Source organism: Chrysemys picta, chromosome 8 (assembly GCF_011386835.1).
Source record: "Chrysemys picta bellii isolate R12L10 chromosome 8, ASM1138683v2, whole genome shotgun sequence".
In the NCBI taxonomy this organism is placed as follows: domain Eukaryota; kingdom Metazoa; phylum Chordata; order Testudines; family Emydidae; genus Chrysemys; species Chrysemys picta.
Genome location: NC_088798.1, coordinates 97317064 through 97336555, shown reverse-complemented (window position 1 = coordinate 97336555; position 19492 = coordinate 97317064). Strand labels below are relative to the sequence as shown.

Here is a 19492-nt window from a genome sequence, read left to right as displayed (position 1 = left end):
AATGTAAGGCTGTTTTGTTCTCAGTAACACATCAACATGTATGATGAAAATTTAGATCAATAAGGGGTTTTGAACCATCCTCTGTCTTTACCATGAACAGTACAATCTGGGGCTTTATTATTTATTTAGAACAGGGGTGGGCAAACTTTTTGGCCCAAGGGCCACATCTGGGTGGGGAAATTGCATACAGGGCCATGAATGTAGGGCTGGGGGTTGGGGTGGGGGGTGTGGGAGGGCATGCGGAGTGCAGGAAGGGGCTCAGGGCAAAGGGTTGGGGCAGAGGAGGGGGTGCAGAGTGCAGGAGAGGGCTCAGGGCAGGGGTGCAGGGAGGGGTGCGGAGTGTGGGAGGGGGCTCAGGCAGGGGGTTGGGGTGCAGGAGGGGTATGGGGTGCAGCAGGGGGTTGGGGTGCAGGAGGGTGCAGGGGTACAGGAGGGGTTGGGGGTGCGGGCTCCCCTGAACCTCCCATTAGCGGGGGCAGTACCTGGAGGCGAGGGCAGCGCTTGGAGCCCTCTGCCCCCCATCTTCCCCCAGGGGCCACAAGGACATGATGCCGGCCACTTCCGGGAGCAGCGTGGGCCCACGGTGCCACAGAGGTGGCTATCCTGCGGGCCAGATCCAAAGCCCTGACAGGCCGGATCTGGCCCACAGGCCATAGTTCGCCCACCCCTGATTTAGAATGTCTCTGGGAGTGTGTCTGCTGCTTTGAAAGAGGGCAGGTCAAGCTCCCCTCTTCAGCGCCTCCTGCTGGTCATTGTTGAGTGGTAACAGGCACATGTCTTAACTCCCCTTTCGCCTTTTGGGTTTCTGTTCTCCCTGGCTAAGAAGTGCCTCACCCTTTGAAGTGCTGCAAGGCAGGGGAGAACTTGCCTTCCATTCTCATCCCCACTTCATGCGTCTATGCAAAACAAGATACAGGTTAGCCCCGAAGGTGTTTAACCCAGTGCTGGAATTATTTCAAAGGATTAGAACCCCAGCTGTTCCAGAAGAGGCTCCAGAAGCTCTCATGATGAGAGCTGAGCCTAAATGAAAGGCACCTAAATTGCATCACTGGTTCAGGCAGTTCCCCTACCTTTCAATAGGCACATCGGCATTTAATAGAAGTAGTAATATTAAAGGCTGGAACAGCCTTCTTGTAACTGAATACTGTCTAATTCTTCTTACAAGAATGCTCTGATATAGTCACGGGGGGAAAATCCCTGTCTCCTGAATCCATTTGCAGAAGGTCTCCTTTAGGCATGGATCTCCCGTGTCCTGCATGGAAAGGCATAGGGATCGGCCACATTCACTGTCTCTGTCCTTTGGAGTTCTCTGTGGAGTCCAGTAATTGCATGGGGGTAGCTATTAATTAATATTATTATTTGAATTGAGGTAGCACCTGAAAAGCCCAATCATTGACCAGGGCCCCATTCTGCTAGGTGCTGTACAAATGGGACACAAAATGATATTCCCTATCTCAAAGAGCCTACAGTCTAAGTAAGTAGCCCATGGGGCCAGGCCCATGGTGTGATGTGCATCTACCCCTCTATAGTCCTGAGATTACTCAGAAAAGGTAATAAAGCTCTCTCTGCAGTGAAGACCCCCCACACACACACACCCCTCCTTTAAAGGGAAGAAAAATAGGGGGACAGTGGACCATGGAGCTAGGGGGAAGGCAAAGGGTTTCTTCAAGCATGGCACTGTGTCTCAGACACATCCATTGAAATCTATAGGTTCTGGAAGGTGAACAAAAAGTTTGTTCCTTAGGATAAGAGGCAAACTCTGCCATCCCCATGAGGAGCAACTTGGAGTCAACTTAGTGGGGAGACCTCAGTTCCAAAGCTGGGGAGGCAGGGAGGTGTGTGTACATGTCAGTATAAAATGTCAGAATAAAGTTCACAATGTGTAGTGTAGACAAGGAGAGCAAATACCAATTTGAATTAATGATTTCAGCTAACAGAATCTGTGGGTTTTGCACTTTTAGGTGGTGAGTCACGTTGTTTGAATATGTTGTGCAGCAGTAATGTTCTTTTTCCAGACTACATTAGGTAAACAAATATATATCTTTGAGACAAGGTAAACTTGATGAAGGTTTATCTCTGCATAGTCTGAAACATCACAATTCCAGGAGGTCTGAACTGTTTATATTATTCAGGAGACTTACATTTTTCTCTTTTCAAATGCACTAGTGGGCAGACGTTAAATCTTTTTTCCTGCTGCTATCCCTGAACATTTGCCATCCATAGTCCTCCCATCACAACTATTATTAGGAATTGTCTGATTACAGGAAATAAGAGCAATACTTTGTTTGTTCCAAACCCTTTTACAATCTAGACGTTAATAATTTGATCGTAATTCCCAAAAGGTGCAACCAGGGAGCAGAATGTGTTAGCAGAAACTTTGTAGTGAATTAGGATTGCTCTTCCCTCCCTTCTTCATGAGACTTTTCTGTATACACATTTTTAAATAATTATCCCAGTATTCATTACAGAGAAAATAGCTCAGTGTGTCAGTACAAACAAAGTAATAAAATATAGGTTACAATAAATGACTAATAAGCATTTTAGAAATACATAGAGCTATGTGGACACTTAGATTAGCTAGGCAGATGGTAGATAAAGTAGGGGGATAGAATATCTAGAAGGATCTGATGTCATGACCTATCTGGGCTAGAAACAAGGGGTGAAAATCTGGGCCTATTGAAGTTAATTGGAGTTTGACACTGACTTTAATAGGGCCAGGATTTCACCCAAGAGCTTTATGCCATTGAAATAGGAAGAGTGCCACTTTCCAGTGGGCTATACGATACTTGCTGCTAAATCTGGAATGCTCACATTTTTCACCAAGAAGAGTCACAATATATCAGACTTTAAACCTGCAGGATTGAATGACAGGAAATTGCCTGTCCTTAACATCAAATCTATGTAATTTTTGGGCAGAAAAAGTCCACATTTGGGGAGGAAGAAGAGACTATTACGCCTGTAGTTTGTTTAAAAAACAGATGGCATGTGTTTGAAGTTTCCGAGATATTTGGAATGTCAGATGTAATCCCGGTATAGATGGATCAGATACACACTCTATGTGTGTGTGTGTGTGTGTGTGTGTGTGTGTGTGTGTGTGCGTGTGTGTGTGTAAAAACAAGTAAGTATACAAAATGCATGCACGTTTGGTTTTTTACAGCACATTCCATCTGAGAATCTGAATTAATCTGAAAACATTACGTATTAAAGCTTCACAACATACCAGAGAAACAGAGCCATGAACACAACAGCGATCTCCTAAAATTAAAAGAGAGAAAGAAATTATCTGAGGCAACTCACTGCTGCAAGGTGTTGGGGCAAATAGAATATTAAGATTAAAAAATTGATTCGATCTTAGGTTGAAATCCTGACCTGTTGAGATCATTGGACTCCAATGATTTCACACACAAATGAACAAAGATAGTTACAGTAGCTTGAATAAAAAGGTCAAGGACTGTAAATTCTTATGGTTCAGAGTATAAGATGATTATTGCTTGGAGTCACAAAGAAATCTCCTCCCATGATATACCATTGCACAACTGGCCAAGTGCATCATCTGGGACTGGTGATTTGCTTTCTTCTGGAGTTCCTGATATAGTGAACTATTAAAGGCATCTGTCAGGACCCCAGCATTGAATCCAGTCCTGCCAGGTCCTTTGGGGGCATCCTTAGTCACTGTGTCACGGAGATGCACAGAACTGCTGATCCTGACACACAGCCTTAGTGCTAAAGGTCTACAGGCCCACAGCAGCCACACCTCAGGCCCCTGATGGATGGATAGGCAGCACTCTCACTGGGTGTCTGGATTATATAAAGGCCCTAACAGGAAGAGGAAGCTCTCCAAGCAACAGATAAGTGCCTACTGGTTGCTGCCTAGTCCGCCTTACCCTGCTGACTTGCCGGCTTGCCCGACCTCGCCTCCCCCGGCCACTGACTGGGCCCCTTGGATTGGATCTTCCGGCTACTCACTCCTGTGAGAATTCTGACCATTGCCCCAGACTGCCTCTGATACGGATTGACCTGCCAGCTACCTGACCACTTGCTCACCCTTGACTTCTGCTCTGGAACACCCCCTCGCCTGCCCTCTGCCACCGGGCATTACAACATCTTAAGACTATTGATATGGTAACACCTTCATTCTGAGGTAACTCATCAGGAAGTCTGCTCCATGATATTATTATAGTATTGACTTTGAATATGTATGAAATTCAGGGAGCATGTAGAAGTCAGTTATTATCTACAGCATAATAAAGAAGCTCCAGAAAATGCCTCCTTTCCATATGTTTCTAACAGAAAAAAAATGTCCTGTGGGCCAACCAGCAGACTCTTATGTTGTACTAAATACTTTTTAGTACAATAATAGAAAGAGAAAAACTAAATTCTCCATCAGGCTGCCTTTGCAGTAGCTTTTTTGCATTTGTTAAAGGCTGAATTTAACCCCATTTAAATTATTGAAATGATAAGTGTCACAGTTCAGGGCAAATGCACCTGTATTCCCGCTCCGTGATCCACCAAGGGCACCCATCCTAGCTCCTCTCTCGGGTAGAGACCCATGTGTCTCTCCCTCCTGCATGGGGTTTTTCAAGGCTGCACAGTCCCCTGTCTACACCTATTCCCAGTAAGCCAGACTGCCTAAACAGGCCTGCGTCTGCACTTTGCTTACTCTTCAAAGGCTATGAACTATGTAATTGCCTGCAGTTATGAATGACCATACAGCTGTTTCTAAGCAAGCATATTTATTCTTAGGGTTAAAGCATGACAGAGAAAACATATTAAAAATAAGGAAAGAAACCATATGCATGCTAATAAGCTTATCAGATCACCCCTGCCAAATCCAACCTCAGGCTCTGGTAGGTATCAGTCTTTCCAGCACTTCTGGAAGGATTGCCCCCCAGCGGCCTGGGACAGAGGGTTCTGTCCATTTGCTGGATCACACTGCCCCTGACAGGTGTTTGTCTATGAGCCTCTCCATGTAGTGAGACCTCTCTGGAGATGTTACAACCAGAGTGAATTTGCCTAATCATCCCTCATTGTTCTTAGTCCCTGGAGGGCTGTGGTCACCCTCCCCCATGGAATTACATTCAGTCCCTGGCTCACAATGATACATAAAGCTAATATAGTAAGATCTCTCAAAGATATTGTAGGAAATTGCCATATCTGTCACAATAAGCATGTTTAAAACCAAGAACAAATAATTCTAATGAAGCATAAGTTCTCAGCTTGTCTCTGGAAATGAATTATTAAAAGGGCGAATGAAAGTGATTTAAGAGTCCATGACTAATTTAGTTTTCATATGAATCACTCATGAATCTATTGTAAAAAAGATGAGACACATTTGGTTAGTGTGGAGAAATTATTTTCAAAGTGATAGGCGTTGTAGAGTTTGCATTGTAATTATAATCTCATTAAATGCCTGGGTACATTTTGTTTTAAACATTATCAGTTGGCTATTTCTGGGACTCCGAGGATCAAGCAAGATTTTCAGAATACAAAAGAAAAAAAAAAGAATTAACCAAATTTTAATCACAGTAGTGGTCATCAATAAATACTGGCATTGTTTCTTTACCTTTAGTGAGAAATACATTACATAGCGAGGCATAAAATCAGCCCTGAGATGCTATAATCATTTGGTTTGAAAAAACTCGGTTCTAGAGAGACAGTGGACAGGAGATCATGTCCCATCCAGTCTATGAAATGCATTTAACAGCTCAAATGGTGATGCTTTGTTGTTGCTTTTATATAGGATGCTTCATATCATATAAGTTCTGATAGACTAAAATGACAAGAATATCATTAGCTGAGGTTGTATGTGTTGCTAGGTCTTGAGATCAGCCCTTTGACAGCTGCTGGTAATTCCTGGCATTGGTAGCTCTTTATCATCATCAAATTAGAAATCCACAGGGCCTCTTCAGTCACCCTTTAGACAGGTGTTTATCAGCGGTGGGAAGCTGATGCTAGTTAAAATCAAGGATAAGTAGGATTTCAAACTCTGGGTCAGCACAATGGGAGGTGTGTGGGGCACACCATGTTTTCACTAGGTACGCAAGGCAGCAGGCAGAAGCATTTTTAGATGATCCAGATGTTTTCAGACATAAATATTATAAATAGAGTTGGGCCCAAACCAAACCCTCAGAACTGATCTCCTCTGAAGTTTGGGTTGATTTAAAATTCAAACCCTGATGGAAGGTGTACAAATCTTTACAATCGGCCAAACCAGCGAAGACTAAACTTGGGAGTGTTCAGAATTAACGGCCATAACTGCATTTGTAACTTGGAGTTCCCTCTGCGTCCTTGTTATCTTAGCCTAACCGCTAGCTCCAGGCCAGGCCTTGGTCAAATATGTAGGAGGAAGGCAGAAGGATGCTCCCCTTGAGTCTGCAGAGCCATTCCAAAATGCTGAAGTAGCCCTATATTCCACTAAAAGTGCTCACCACTCAGGGAGGTCTCACATGATGCACTATGTAGCAATGGATCTTTCTGGCCCCTCTCTTATGGCCCATCACACCTGCCCTGTCACACAGGAAGTTTGAGCAGGACAGTGGCCTACACAGTGGATATCCCCAATGTGAGGCCCATCATCCATTCTCACCCTTTTCTAAAGGAGAATCTCAGTGGTTCCTTTTGCTAAGACTTAGTGACAGAGGAAAGAACTAAATATGTCCAAGTGATCACCCATACCGCATTCAAGTCCATCTTTAATACAGTTTTCCCATGAAGTATTTCAGCAACAACCCATTAAAGAAAGATGTGCATAAAATTCTTCTCTGCTGTGAGGTTAGATCATAATATGGTATGCCTAAAGCAGGGGTCGGCAACGTTCGGCACACGGCTCGCCAGGGTAAGCACCCTGGCGGGCCGGGCCAGTTTTATTTACCTGCTGGCGCAGCAGGTTTGGCCAATCGCGGCCCCCACTGGCTGCGGTTCGCCGTCGTGGGCCAATGGGGGCGGCGAGAAGCCGCGGTCAGCACAGTCAGCCCCCGCAGCCAGTGGGGGCCACGATCGGCCGAACCTGCCGCGTCTGCAGGTAAATAAAACTGGCCCGGCCCGCCAAGGTGCTTACCCTGGCGAGCCGCGTGCCGAACTTTTCCGACCCCTGGCCTAAAGGCTGTGACAGAATAGTTTGGTAAAGGCATCCCTCTCACCCTGCCAAAGCCCACATCTAGGGGTGCACAGTGTTTGAGAAGGATCCCAAATGAAGGCCATACAAAGATTATGAAGGACAAGAGGATTAATCTGCAGCCAGGGAGATTTAAATTAGGTATTAGGAAAAAAATTCTAATTAAGCCCTGGAACAGGCTTCCAAGGGAGGTTGTGGAATCCCCATTTCTGGAGGTTTTTAAGAACAGGTTGGACAAATACCTGTGAGGGATGCTCTACTCTAGGTTTACTTGGCTGTGCCCCAGTGCAAAGGTTGGACTTCATGACTTCTCAAGCTCCCTTCCAGCTGTACATTACTATTATTATTCATGCAGGATAATCTGAAAAGTGCTGTAGGATTCATTTCTTTAGTGTAAATAACTCAGTAACCACAGCTGTAGGATTCTTTATTTCTAATATCAGAGGGGTAGCCGTGTTAGTCTGAATCTGTAAAAAGCAACAGAGGGTCCTGTGGCACCTTTAAGACTAACAGAAGTATTGGGAGCATAAGCTTTCGTGGGTAAGAACCTCACTTCTTCAGATGCATCTGAAGAAGTGCCACAGGACCCTCTGTTGCTTATTTCTAATGTAAATAATTTTCAGTAATGAAAGCAAGGGGACATTAAATATGTGGAACTGAGGCAGCTGTGATTAAATTAGTGATATGTCTCAAAATGAGAGACCTGGGTGAAAGAACCAGGAGTTTGTGTTTGCTTTGTTCAGCACATGGAGCACTAATACTGTTCAATAAATAATTATAATAGTACTTGATGTACATTTTTGGTCTGTTCACACAATGTGTGTGTGTGTGTGAGAGAGAGAGAGAGAGAGAGAGAAAGAGACTACCACTTGTGTGTGTGTGAAAAAGACTACTACGACCCTCTGCTGAATGCCATGTCAGATCTGCTTAAGTATGTGTCACTGTCTTAGGGCCAAATGCTACACTGCCTGATTGAGTGTGTTTAATGGTTGTCACTAGTACATTGTAGTCTGGTTTTCAAATATGGTCAAATATTTTATTTGCACATGATATTATGAATGTGCAGGCAGATTAGCTGTTAGCTTCTACCTGCTTACCGTTTGTCCATACTCAGAGTATTTGTTCAGCAAACTAGACACATGGGATTGCACAAGTTTATCTTTGAAAATTAAAAATTAGCTGGTGCTGGCCCTTAGCCCCCTGCACAGAAAGAATGCTTTCACTCATGGCACCGAGCTGTAGTTTTTCCATTATTTCTTCTTTTATTTTTGCTTAAACAATTACAAATCATTCTATAAAATACACAAGATCTTAACATATGCTAATTGCCCTTTGCATCACTCTGGCAGGGCAAAGGGACCTCAAACCTGCCCTAGAAGGGCAGCTGGGCACTGCCCCTTGTGTACTGTACAAGCTTTCTTGGGTGACACAGAGTTGGTGTAGCTCAGGGGTCGGCAACCTTTCAGAAGGGGTGTGCCGAGTCTTCATTTATTCACTCTAATTTAAGGTTTTGAGTGCCAGTAAAACATTTTAATGTTTTTAGAAGGTTTCTTTCTATAAGTCTATAATATATAAGTAAACTATTGTTGTATGTAAAGTAAATAAGGTTTTTTAACATGTTTAAGTAGCTTCATTTAAAATTAAATGAAAATGAAGAGCCCCCCGGACTGCTGGCCAGGGCCTGAGCAGTGTGAGTGCCACTGAAAATCAGTTCGTGTGCCAACTTTGGCACACGTGCCATAGGTTGCTTACCCCGGTGTAGCTAGTTCTATGCCACCCAGTCCTCTCACCTCAGTGGCAGAGGTACACACACGTTAAGTAGCCATGAGCCTATTCTAATAGGCACTGTGAGCCAAACTCAGGACTGGCTCCAGGGTTTTTGCCGCCCCAAGCAGCGGGGGAAAAAAAAAAAAAAACGCGATCGCAATTGCGATCGGCGGCACTCTGGCGGCAGCTCCACCATGCCGCTTTCTTCTTCGGCGGGAATTCAGCGCCAGGTGCTTCCCTCCGAGTGGGACCCGCTGCCAAATTGCCGCCGAACAGCCCAATGTGCAGCCCCTTCCCCTTGGCCGCCCCAAGCACCTGCTTGCTGGGCTGGTGCCTGGAGCCGGCCCTGGCCAAATTGCCCTCCAGGATTGGAAGCCAGAAAAACATCAGTGCCTCCTTTTAACCTTCCACCTGCTCTTAGGGGCACAAGCAGAAAGCTGGGTCACACTGGGAATTGAACCCAATGAGTCAAAGTTTGCTACTCATTCCCTTTCTCTCAGCTTCATTCACTTATGTAGCAGTACAGGACTTGTGACATTACAATCACATATTGGATAGTGAATGAAATTGTTTCACCTGAGGCAAAATGTGAGCTGGATTTACAAACAACATTTTACACATCTTTGAGTGTGGTGTCTCAGAGCCTTAGCAGATCGTGATGTCAATGAATGTATTGGGAAGGAGGAGTAGGATAAATAAACATGCAAAAACTTTTGTTTATCAAGACCAGTACCTTGGTAATCAGTACAGATGAAGGGAAATGGAATGCAGAAAAGACGTGTCATTTGTCTAGAGTAGTTTTGTTTTAAAATTGACTGTGTATGGTAATGACTTTAAGATTGCTAAATAGAATACCAGGCTCTGATCAGTTTAAAACACTTCCTTTTAATTTTTGCAACGTTTGAATGTATCCAGAGAGTGAATTATCAATCCTTTTTTTGAAGGGTAACTGCAAAATGTAAATGATACTGACAAGCAAGTACAGTGTTTTTTATTTCAAAGAGGGAAAAAGTGATACAGGCTGTAGAATAAGACAGTTTGCCATCTGTCACTGCTTGAACTTATCAGTCATGAACCTGCTGAAAAACAAGGATTTTTACTAAAACATTTAACAGTTGTTTTGTAATGAGATTATTAGATTGTACCAGATACAAAGGCAACCTTAATTCTGCCATTACCTAACTTTCAGTGCTTGACTTCTCAACCTACATAATGTTCTTCTGAGATAGGCATATGCATGCACGCACCCACCCACCCAATCAAAGTTCTAGGCAAATGGCACCTTAGACCCCCTTAGGTGCTTGGCTTCCTGTACCTTGCCGCTGGAACCATGCAGTCCAGACACTTAGACTGTCTCTCTGGGAAGAGGTTCCTCTATTTCTCAACCATGTTAACACAACAGGCCCACCTGTGTTAGGCACATGTAAGCCCTTTCACTTTGGGGACCTGTGAGCTGATTAAAGCAACTCAGAAAATGTCTTTTCAAAGCAAAGCATTATTTATTCATTCTCCCAAAAGGTACAAAGCACACAGAGCAAAGGGTAAAAACAATAAGAGGTCTATATACATGGGTCTTAGTTACACTTTAATCTTTCCTAACAGCTTCTATAAGTTCCCCTCAGGTCAGCCAAACTCCATGTCTGGCTGGGAGAAGCAGACTGTCCTGCTCGCAGCATGTTCTCGGTCTGTGTGTTGCCTTGTGAGCTGCGTGCTCTCAACTAAAGAGACCACCTTTTCAAAAGGCAAAAGCAGGACACATGCAAGACCCCCTGCCCCCTCGCTTCTCTTTCCCCTGGAGCCCCCAACCCCCTCCTCCCCCTGAGGCTTTGCCCCTACTCCTCCTCTTCCCCCTAAGGTCCCACTCCTTGGCCACTCCCAGAGCCAGGCTGTGGTAAGAGCCACCCAGCGACCTGTCCCTCTGTGCAGAGCCCTGGATCCTCCACCTACCCTAGGCAGGGGGTTGGGTCCCCCCACCACCACCCCCAAGAGCAGCCCCTGACCTGTGTCCCCACCCCCCCAGGGCACACCATCCAGGGCTCCCCATAGCAGCCCAGGTTCCCTTAGTGGCTCTTAGTACTGCCCAGCTTCGGCTTCTGGCCTAACTAGGGGTGGGGCCCCAGGGGGAGAGGAGAACCAGGGGGAGGAGCCTTGTGGCACGGGGGTGGGGGGGAATAAGACCCACCTCAGCCCCCCCACAACAGGAAGAGCCTCAGGCAGGTGTGGAGAGGCGCCACAGGAAATCTGGAGTCATTCAGCTTGGGACTGGGACTTGAACTCTGCATTTCAGGACTGTCCCGCCCAATTCAGGACAGGTGGTCACCCTAACTCTCACTGACAGTCCCTGGGCAGCCTTTCTTAGTTCACCCAAACGCCTTCCCTTTTCTAGGCCTGGGGTCCTGCAATGGCTTATTTCCCTTGATCTCTCTCTTCTCAGCCTTGGCAAAATGCTGTAGTCACCAGGTTTGGGGTTCAGGAGTCACCTCTTCATGGCTGTAAGCCTGCTATTGGGTTAGAGTGTTTGTTGGCATGCTCGTTATTGAGGCCATTATTTTATCTTTCTTCCTTTGTTCTTTTAACAAGCCCTTTTGGTCTAACTCTATAGCAAATAACCCATCAAACAGAGGTATGCATCATATTCATAAACAGTACAGATATTTCCCAGTTTGTTACAATGTGTATATGTAAATGTAAAACCCTGATGTACTAACTGATCTGGTCCATAGGGAAAAACAGAGAAAACCATAAGATGCAAAAAAGGAAAAAACAGTGATTAATGTTACAAAAATACAATATTCTTTCTGTAGACAATATACAGCATTGGGAGAGACTGTAATAATCCCAGGTTTTGATATCGGTCATCCTGAATAATGCTCTTATCTTCAGTCATGGGGATTTACTATATATCCATAACTGCCTACACACTGCAAATATTACCCCTCTATGTTTGACATTAAAATATGGTATTATCTCAATCATATTTGATAAACTTCTTTATTAAGAATTAGTAAATAGCTTTTAAAAGTCAAAACCATGCTTTTAAGAAAAAGCTTTTCTTTAGAGGAACAATATATTAGAGGAGAGGAATAATAGTATAATCTTGCATCTGTTTGTTTTTGGAAGAATCTTTGCTTGTACTAATACATTTGTATGCATCAGAGAAAATATATCATCCATAAAAAGACAATTACAGAGCACCAACCAAGCGTTTCAAACGTTATTCAGCAATGTCTATAAGGAAGCATCACTTGAAAGAAAGATTTTATTGTTTTGTTTTTCTATAACTCCATATAAATCATTCCATAAAAGTAGCCACCTTACTTTTATTGACCGAAACTCCATCTGAGCTGCATCTAGGATTAGCTTTCAAAAATGTTAAATATCCTGTATAATATGCAGTTTGCTTATCTGGTGCAATTTTTTTATTTATTTATTTATTTATTAACATGGTTGCCACCTAGAGCTGAGTGAATGGTTGCTGGCACATCCGAAAAAAATCAATCTAAAAAAACAGAAAATATTTGGTGTATGTATTTCAGTATGTCCTTATAACCTTTACCCCAATGGTTAAGATACTTGCCTGTGATTCAGGGGACATAGGTTTGAATTCCCACTCTGGAGCAAGGACTTGAACTCAGATCTCCCCCTTCTCAGGGGAGTGCCCAAACCACTTGGCTATAGTCTATTTTGAGGCAGCTATCTGTCAGTCGCTTCTGTTGAAGCCGGTCTACCTTATATAAATACATGAATATTCATTGCGCCAACAAGAGAAAGAATGACTCATAAGCCTGGTGGTTTGGGCACTCACTGGGGAGAGGTAACAGATGTGGATTCAAATCTTCTTTCTGCCAGATTCAGAGGAGGAATTTGAATCTATTTTATATAGATTTACTTCTGTCCTTTAGATCTGTGTCTTGGGTTTGCCCTTTACCTTAAAAGGTCTCAGCACATTGTTTAACAAAGGTTATGTCTACCCTACAGCGTACATCAGTATAACTTATGCTGAGCCCCCTGAGTGACATAAGTTACACCAACGTAAGGGCTGGTGTGGACAGCACTATGTTGGTGGGAGAGCTTCTCTCAAGACATCTAGATAGGCTCATATGTAATGCTGGGGAGGAGCTGGTGGTTGTGGTACATGTAGGTACCAACTACATGGGGAAGGATAGGAGAGAGGTCCTGGAGGCCAAATTTAGGCTGCTAGGTAAGAGATTGAAGTCCAGGACCTCCATAGTAGCATCTCTGAAATGCTTCCAGTTCCACGTGCAGGGCCAGTTAGACAGGCAGAACTGCAGGGTCTCAATGCGTGGATGAGACGATGGTGTGGGGAAGAGGGGTTTAGATTTATTAGGAACTGGGGAAGCTTTTGGGAAAGGGGGAGCCTATACAGGAAGGATGGGCTCCAGCTAAACCAAAATGGAACCAGATTGCTGGCACTTAAAATTAAAAAGTTCGTAGTACAGTTTTTAAACTAAGGGCTGGGGGAAAGCCGACAGATGCGGAGGAGCATGTGATTTGGACATCCCTTAGGGGAGGCTCTATAAATGGAGATTCCCTATGTCCTAATAAGGAGGAGAGGATGGAAAATGATAAAATACAGGGAGGATCTGATCAGAAACTGTCAAATGAAAAAATGTCCCATTCAATTATGTCATGCAATAGGGGACAACAAAAAAAATGACAAGTTTTTAAAATGCTTATATACCAATGCTAGAAGTCTAAATAATAAAATGGGTGAACTAGAGTGCCTAGTATTAAATGACGATATTGATATAATAGGCATCACAGAAACCTGGTGGAATGAGGATAATCAATGGGATACAGTAATACCAGGGTACAAAATATATCAGAAGGACAGAACAGGTCATGCTGGTGGGGAGTGGCACTATATGTGAAGGAAAGCATAGAATCAAATGAAGTAAAAATCTTAAATGAACTAAATTGTACTATAGAATCTCTATGGATAGTAATTCCATGCTTGAAAAATAAGAATATAGCAGTAGGGATGTATTACAGACCACCTGACCAGAATGCTGTTAGTGACTCTGAAATGCTCAGGGAGATGAGAGGCTATTAAAATAAAAAACTCAATAATAATAATAATAATAATAATGGGGGATTTAAATTATCCCCATATTGACTGGGTACATATCACCTCAGGAAGGGATGCTGAGATAAAGTTTCTTGACACCTTAAATGACTGCTTCTTGGAGATTCACAAGAGGAGAGGCAATTCTTGATTTAGTCCTAAGTGGAGCACAGGATCAGGTCCAAGAGGTGAATATAGCCAGACCGCTTTGTAATAGTGACCATAATATAATTAAATTTAACATCCCTGTGGTGGGGAAAACTCCACAGCGGCCCAACACTGTAGCATTTAATTTCAGAAAGGGGAACTTCACAAACCTCCTCATTTTTGTGTAACAGAAATTAAAAGGTACAGTACCAAAAGTAAAATTCCTGCAAGCTGTGTGGAAACTTTTTAAAGACACCATAATAGAGGCTCAACTTAAATGTTTACCCCAAAATAAAAAACATTGTAAGAGAACCAAAGAAGAGCCACTGTGGTTAAACAACAAAGTAAAAGCAGCAGTGAGAGTCAAAAAGGCATCCTTTCAAAAGTGGAAGATAAATCCTAATGAGGAAACTAGAAAAGAGCATAAACTCTGGCAAATGAAGTGTAGAAAATATAATTAGAAAGACCAAAAAAGAATTTTAAGAACAGCTAGCCAAAGACTCCAAAAGTAATAGCAAAAATTTTTTAAAATACATCAGAAGCAGAAAGCATGCTAAACAACCAGTGGGGCCACTGGACGATTGAGATGCTAAAGGAGCACTCAAAGACGATAAGGCCATTGCGGAGAAACTAAATGAATTCTTTGCATCGGTCTTCACTGTTGAGGATGTGAGGGAGATTCCCAAACCTGAGCCATTCTTTTTGGGTGACAGATCTGAGGAACTGTCCCAAATTGAGGTATTGTTAGAGGAGGTTTTTGAACAAATTGATAAACTTAACAGTAATAAGTCTCCAGGGCCTGATGGTATTCACCCAAGAGTTCTGAAGGAACTCAAATGTGAAATTTCAGGACTACTAACTGTCATCTGTAACCTATCATTTAAATCAGCTTCTGTACCAAATGACTGGAGAATAGCTAATGTGACACCAATTTTTAAAAAGGGCTCCAGAGGTGACCCTGGCAACTACAGGCCAGTAAGCCTCACTTCAGTACCGGGCAAGTTGGTTGAAACTATTGTAAAGAACAAAATTGTCAGACACACAGATGAACATAATTTGTTGGGAAATAGTCAACATGGTTTTTGTAAAGGGAAATCATGCCCCACCAATCTACTAGAATTCTTTGAGGGGTCAACAAGCATGCGGACAAAGGAGATCCAGTGGATATAGTGTATTTAGATTTTCAAAAAGCCCTTGACAAGGCCCCTCACCAAAGGCTCTTAAGCAAAATAAGCAGGCATGGAATAAGAGGGAAGGTTCTCTCATGGATTGGTAACTGGTTAAAAGATAGGAAACAAAGGGTCGGAATAATGGTCAGTTTTCAGAATGGAGAGAGGTAAATAGTGGTGTCCCCCAGGGATCTGTACTAGGCCCAGTCCTATTTAACATATTTATAAACGATCTGGAAAAAGGGATAAACAGTGAGGTGACAAAATTTGCAGATGATAAATTAAGTCCCAGGCAGACTGCGAAGAGCTACAAAAGGATCTCACAAAACTGGGTGACTGGGCAACAAAATGGCAGATGAAATTTAATGTTGATAAATGCAAAGTAATGCACATTGGAAAACATAATCCTAACTATACATATACAGTGATGGGGTCTAAATTAGCTGTTACCACTTAAGAAAGAGATCTTGGAGTCATTGTGGATAGTTCTCTGAAATCATCCACTCAATGTGTAGCAGCACTCAAAAAAGTGAACAGAACATTGGGAATCAAGAAAGGGATAGATAACAAGACAGAAAATATCATATTGCCTCTATATAAATCCCTGGTACGCCCACACCTTGAATACTGCATGAAGATGTGGTCGCCCCATCTCAAAAGAGATATATTGGAATTGGAAAAGGTTCAGAAAAAGGCAACAAAAATGATTAGGAGTATAGAACGGCTTCCGTATGAGAAGAGATTAATAAAACTGGGACTTTTCAGCTTGGAAAAGAGGCGACTAAGAGGGGATATAATAGAGATCTATAAAATCATGAGTGGTTTAAAGAAAGTAAATAAGGAAGTGTTATTTACTCCTTCTCATAATACAAGAACAAGGGGCCACCAAATGAAATTAATAGGTAGAAGGTTTAAAACAAACACAAGAAAGTATTTTTTCCTTGCAATGCACTGTCAACCTCTGGAACTCCTTGCCAGAGGGTGTTGTGGAGGCCAATACTATAACAGGGTTCAAAATGGAGCTAGATAGATTCATGGAGGATCTAGGGTGGCAAAAAAGCCAGAGCCGGCCATGCATGCAATACAATGTGCTGAGTTGCATCTTGCAGGTTATATTGTTAGATGGACATTTTCCCCTGAATACAGATTTATGATAGAAGAGTGATTGATTTCAGTGGGAATGATCAATGCACTATGCTTAGTAGCATTTGCAAGTTCAGGCCCTAACTTTCCATTAGCTATTTCCAATAGATCAGGCTATACGTTTTAAACTTGGGGTGAAATTCTGACACCATTACAGTCAATGGCAAAACTCTCATTGACTTCACTGGGGCTTGGATTTCACCCTTAGGGCCAAATTCTGAGTAGATGTTTGAATAGGCAGACAAAAAATTGAAGGGAACACACAACTTCGTAAAGGTGCATTGGCAAAACTGTAGTTTATGTGCTAAGTTCATGCTAGCAGAAACAACAGTTATTTCTGCCACCTGTGAGTTTGTAGGCATCAAAGCACATGATCTGGGACGAAGGGGCATGTTAGTCCCACTGGCAAGCTCCACTCATGCTTCAGGCACTTCCTTATTCCATCTTGTAACATGTTCAAAACTTAACAGAGCTCCAGGGCCACCTTTTCTACCCACTCATGGTCTGCCCTGGATTGATAGTATACCCTCATTGATGCCTGGTGTTCAGGGACAGAGATTAAAAAGAGTCAGTTAGCAATGTTTTTCTTTAAGCCCCAGCTGCTGGAATCAAGAGATTGAATGAGAATCTCAGCTTCCATATTTTAATAAAGTCAGTTTCTAACCCTCATGGTTGCAGAGAAAAATTTTTATAACATGAAGCAAGGGAACCTTAGTGACTCAGAAACTAGAAGACAAAAAAAAAAAAAGACACATAAACCAGAAGACAACATAAATCTCATTATTTTAAAACCAGTCTCATGATTGGAGGAAGGTGGGAGGGCCTGACTCAATTTTTGAAACACTTGGGGTTGGCAGTCCTGCAGTGGGAGATGATAGAGCCCTCCTGCCCAATAACTGTGGCTGGAAAGATCTGGATAAAGAGCTTGCTCAGGGGTAAAGTCTGCTGACTGCACGTCCTTAGCGTCCCTCAGCATCTCTAGGCATGTGGATTGGGGGCAGCAGTGGATATATCTGTCTCATCCCTATGGAAACTCTCTCTACTTGTCCTGAACAAAGACACACATTTTGACCTACACAGATTTCCACCATTCTCACTTATGAGGGTTTGATGCATGTAACTCAGAATTTGGCCCCATAACTAAATTGTGTATGTTTTCAAGATCATATCAAACAAACCAGATGGATTGCATTTTATTCTGAAAGGGTGTATTTAAAAAGGATGGCATAACCAATAAAACTTCCTGTAGGGATTTTCCCAGTGCATATTGCATATGCGGCTTTCCTTCCTCCATCCACACTTGGAGTTTGGTCAAACGTTCTTGGGTTTTGACCAGTGGAGTAATTTTGCATGCCTGTTTATTATTCATCCTGTTGTATTTATTTTGTATTCCTCTTATTACATCGCATGAAATTATACTGTACTTCTTCAGTGAAAGTCTGCAAAGGATTTCATTTAGCATGCTTCATGCTTTGAGCTAATTAAGGAAAAATCATTCTTTGGGCTAATTAACTATGTTTTTTAAGTGTTTCCTTCTGGGTTTTGCATAAAAGTATAAACATTTTAGAGCAGCAGAAGTCTGAATGCTAATGAAAAGAGAAAAGAAGCTACTGTGTATATTATTCCCCAGTATAGTCCTGTTTGGGATCACTTGCAATAACTTGATAAGCAGAGCACAAGGGCAAAATATCCAGATACCCAAACCTAGCAACAAAGTCATGAGAATTCTCTGGAATAACTTTCATTTTAACTTACACATGGAGAAAATATAAGTAAAGCTACTGCAGATGAGAGCTAGGGAAAAAGGCACATAACCAATTTTAAAAAATCAAAACATTTTTGAAAGAAATGCTCTTTTTCTCCTTAACTCCTAACTAAGTTGTTTTTAAAATCTTTTGACATAAGGTGTTTTATAGATAACTGACAAATAGTTTCAGTTCTTTCTCATCAAGACTCTAGGTCAAGATGCACTGTGTTAGCAATCAGCATAGATCCAAACAGTCTTTAACTCACCCAGAAGTTAGAGCTTGCTCTATAATCTTAGCAGACAGATTTAAATTTTATTAGAGAATATTTAAAAAATAAACGATACAGAAAATAATTCCACTATAAATCACTGATAGATGGCTGGAGATTGTCATCTTTTTACAAGCATCTTTTTAACACCGAACAAAAAGTTCACACTCAATTGAATTACTTTAGTTGCATCACCTTACTCTTAAATTGTCACTCATTTCCTCCCACATGCTGATTTATGAATTCCAAAAACTTACTACTGAAAATTCAAGCTGTGTTGCCAAGTTGAGAGCCTATCAAAACAAGCTGAAAAAGATAGCCTAGTTTTGTGTGATGTTTAAAATAAGTTTGCTAAATAAGACCTCTTTCTTGTCTTTGGTTACCTATAGGATTTTGGAGAAGATGATTCCCTCTACATCACCAAGGTAACAACTATTCACATGGGCAATTACACCTGTCATGCCTACGGCTATGAAGAGTTATATCAGACCCACATCCTTCAGGTGAATGGTTAGTAAATGGCATATATGACAATCCACTGAAAACATTCCTGTAAGCAATGCTGAATATTAATCTTGTTCTCACAAAGTTATGAAATGGAGCATGCTGAATTTTCTCTGTAAAAAAAACAACTATTGGTTTGCACACTCACATCATCGTACTGTGCTACGCAGGTAAACAAAATAAAGTTAGTATTAGTAGAGTTCATTAGGCTTTAGTAGGCATATCAGCCATTATAAAACAAAAAAATGTTTGGTAGTATACCACAGTATTTTCTTGTAATAAGCTGTAGTGCTTCACATCATAGTGTGGACAAATGACTATTTTTATCAGTAGGAGTATTACTTCAAATCACTAATTTCATATTTCAGAGATCAAGGGGGTAGCCGTGTCAGTCTGGATCTGTAAAAAGCACCAAAGAGTCCTGTGGCACCTTATAGACTAACAGATGTATTGGAGCATAAGCTTTCGTGGGTGAATACCCACCACATGTGTCTGACGAAGTGGGTATTCACCCACGAAAGCTTATGCTCCAATACAGCTGTTGGT

At 42.3% G+C, this 19492-nt stretch overlaps 1 protein-coding gene across 10 annotated transcripts in view; it reads left to right on the top strand.

Annotated features, from left to right (window-relative positions):
* FSTL4 (follistatin like 4) overlaps window positions 1-19492 on the top strand; it is a 540889-nt gene that overhangs the window by 474037 nt on the left and 47360 nt on the right. For all 10 annotated transcript variants that reach the window (XM_042850015.2, XM_065555940.1, XM_065555942.1 and 7 more), the window contains one exon: window positions 18832-18952. In XM_042850015.2, coding sequence (XP_042705949.2) covers window positions 18832-18952 — 121 coding nt within the window. The remainder of the gene's footprint in view (window positions 1-18831; window positions 18953-19492) is intronic.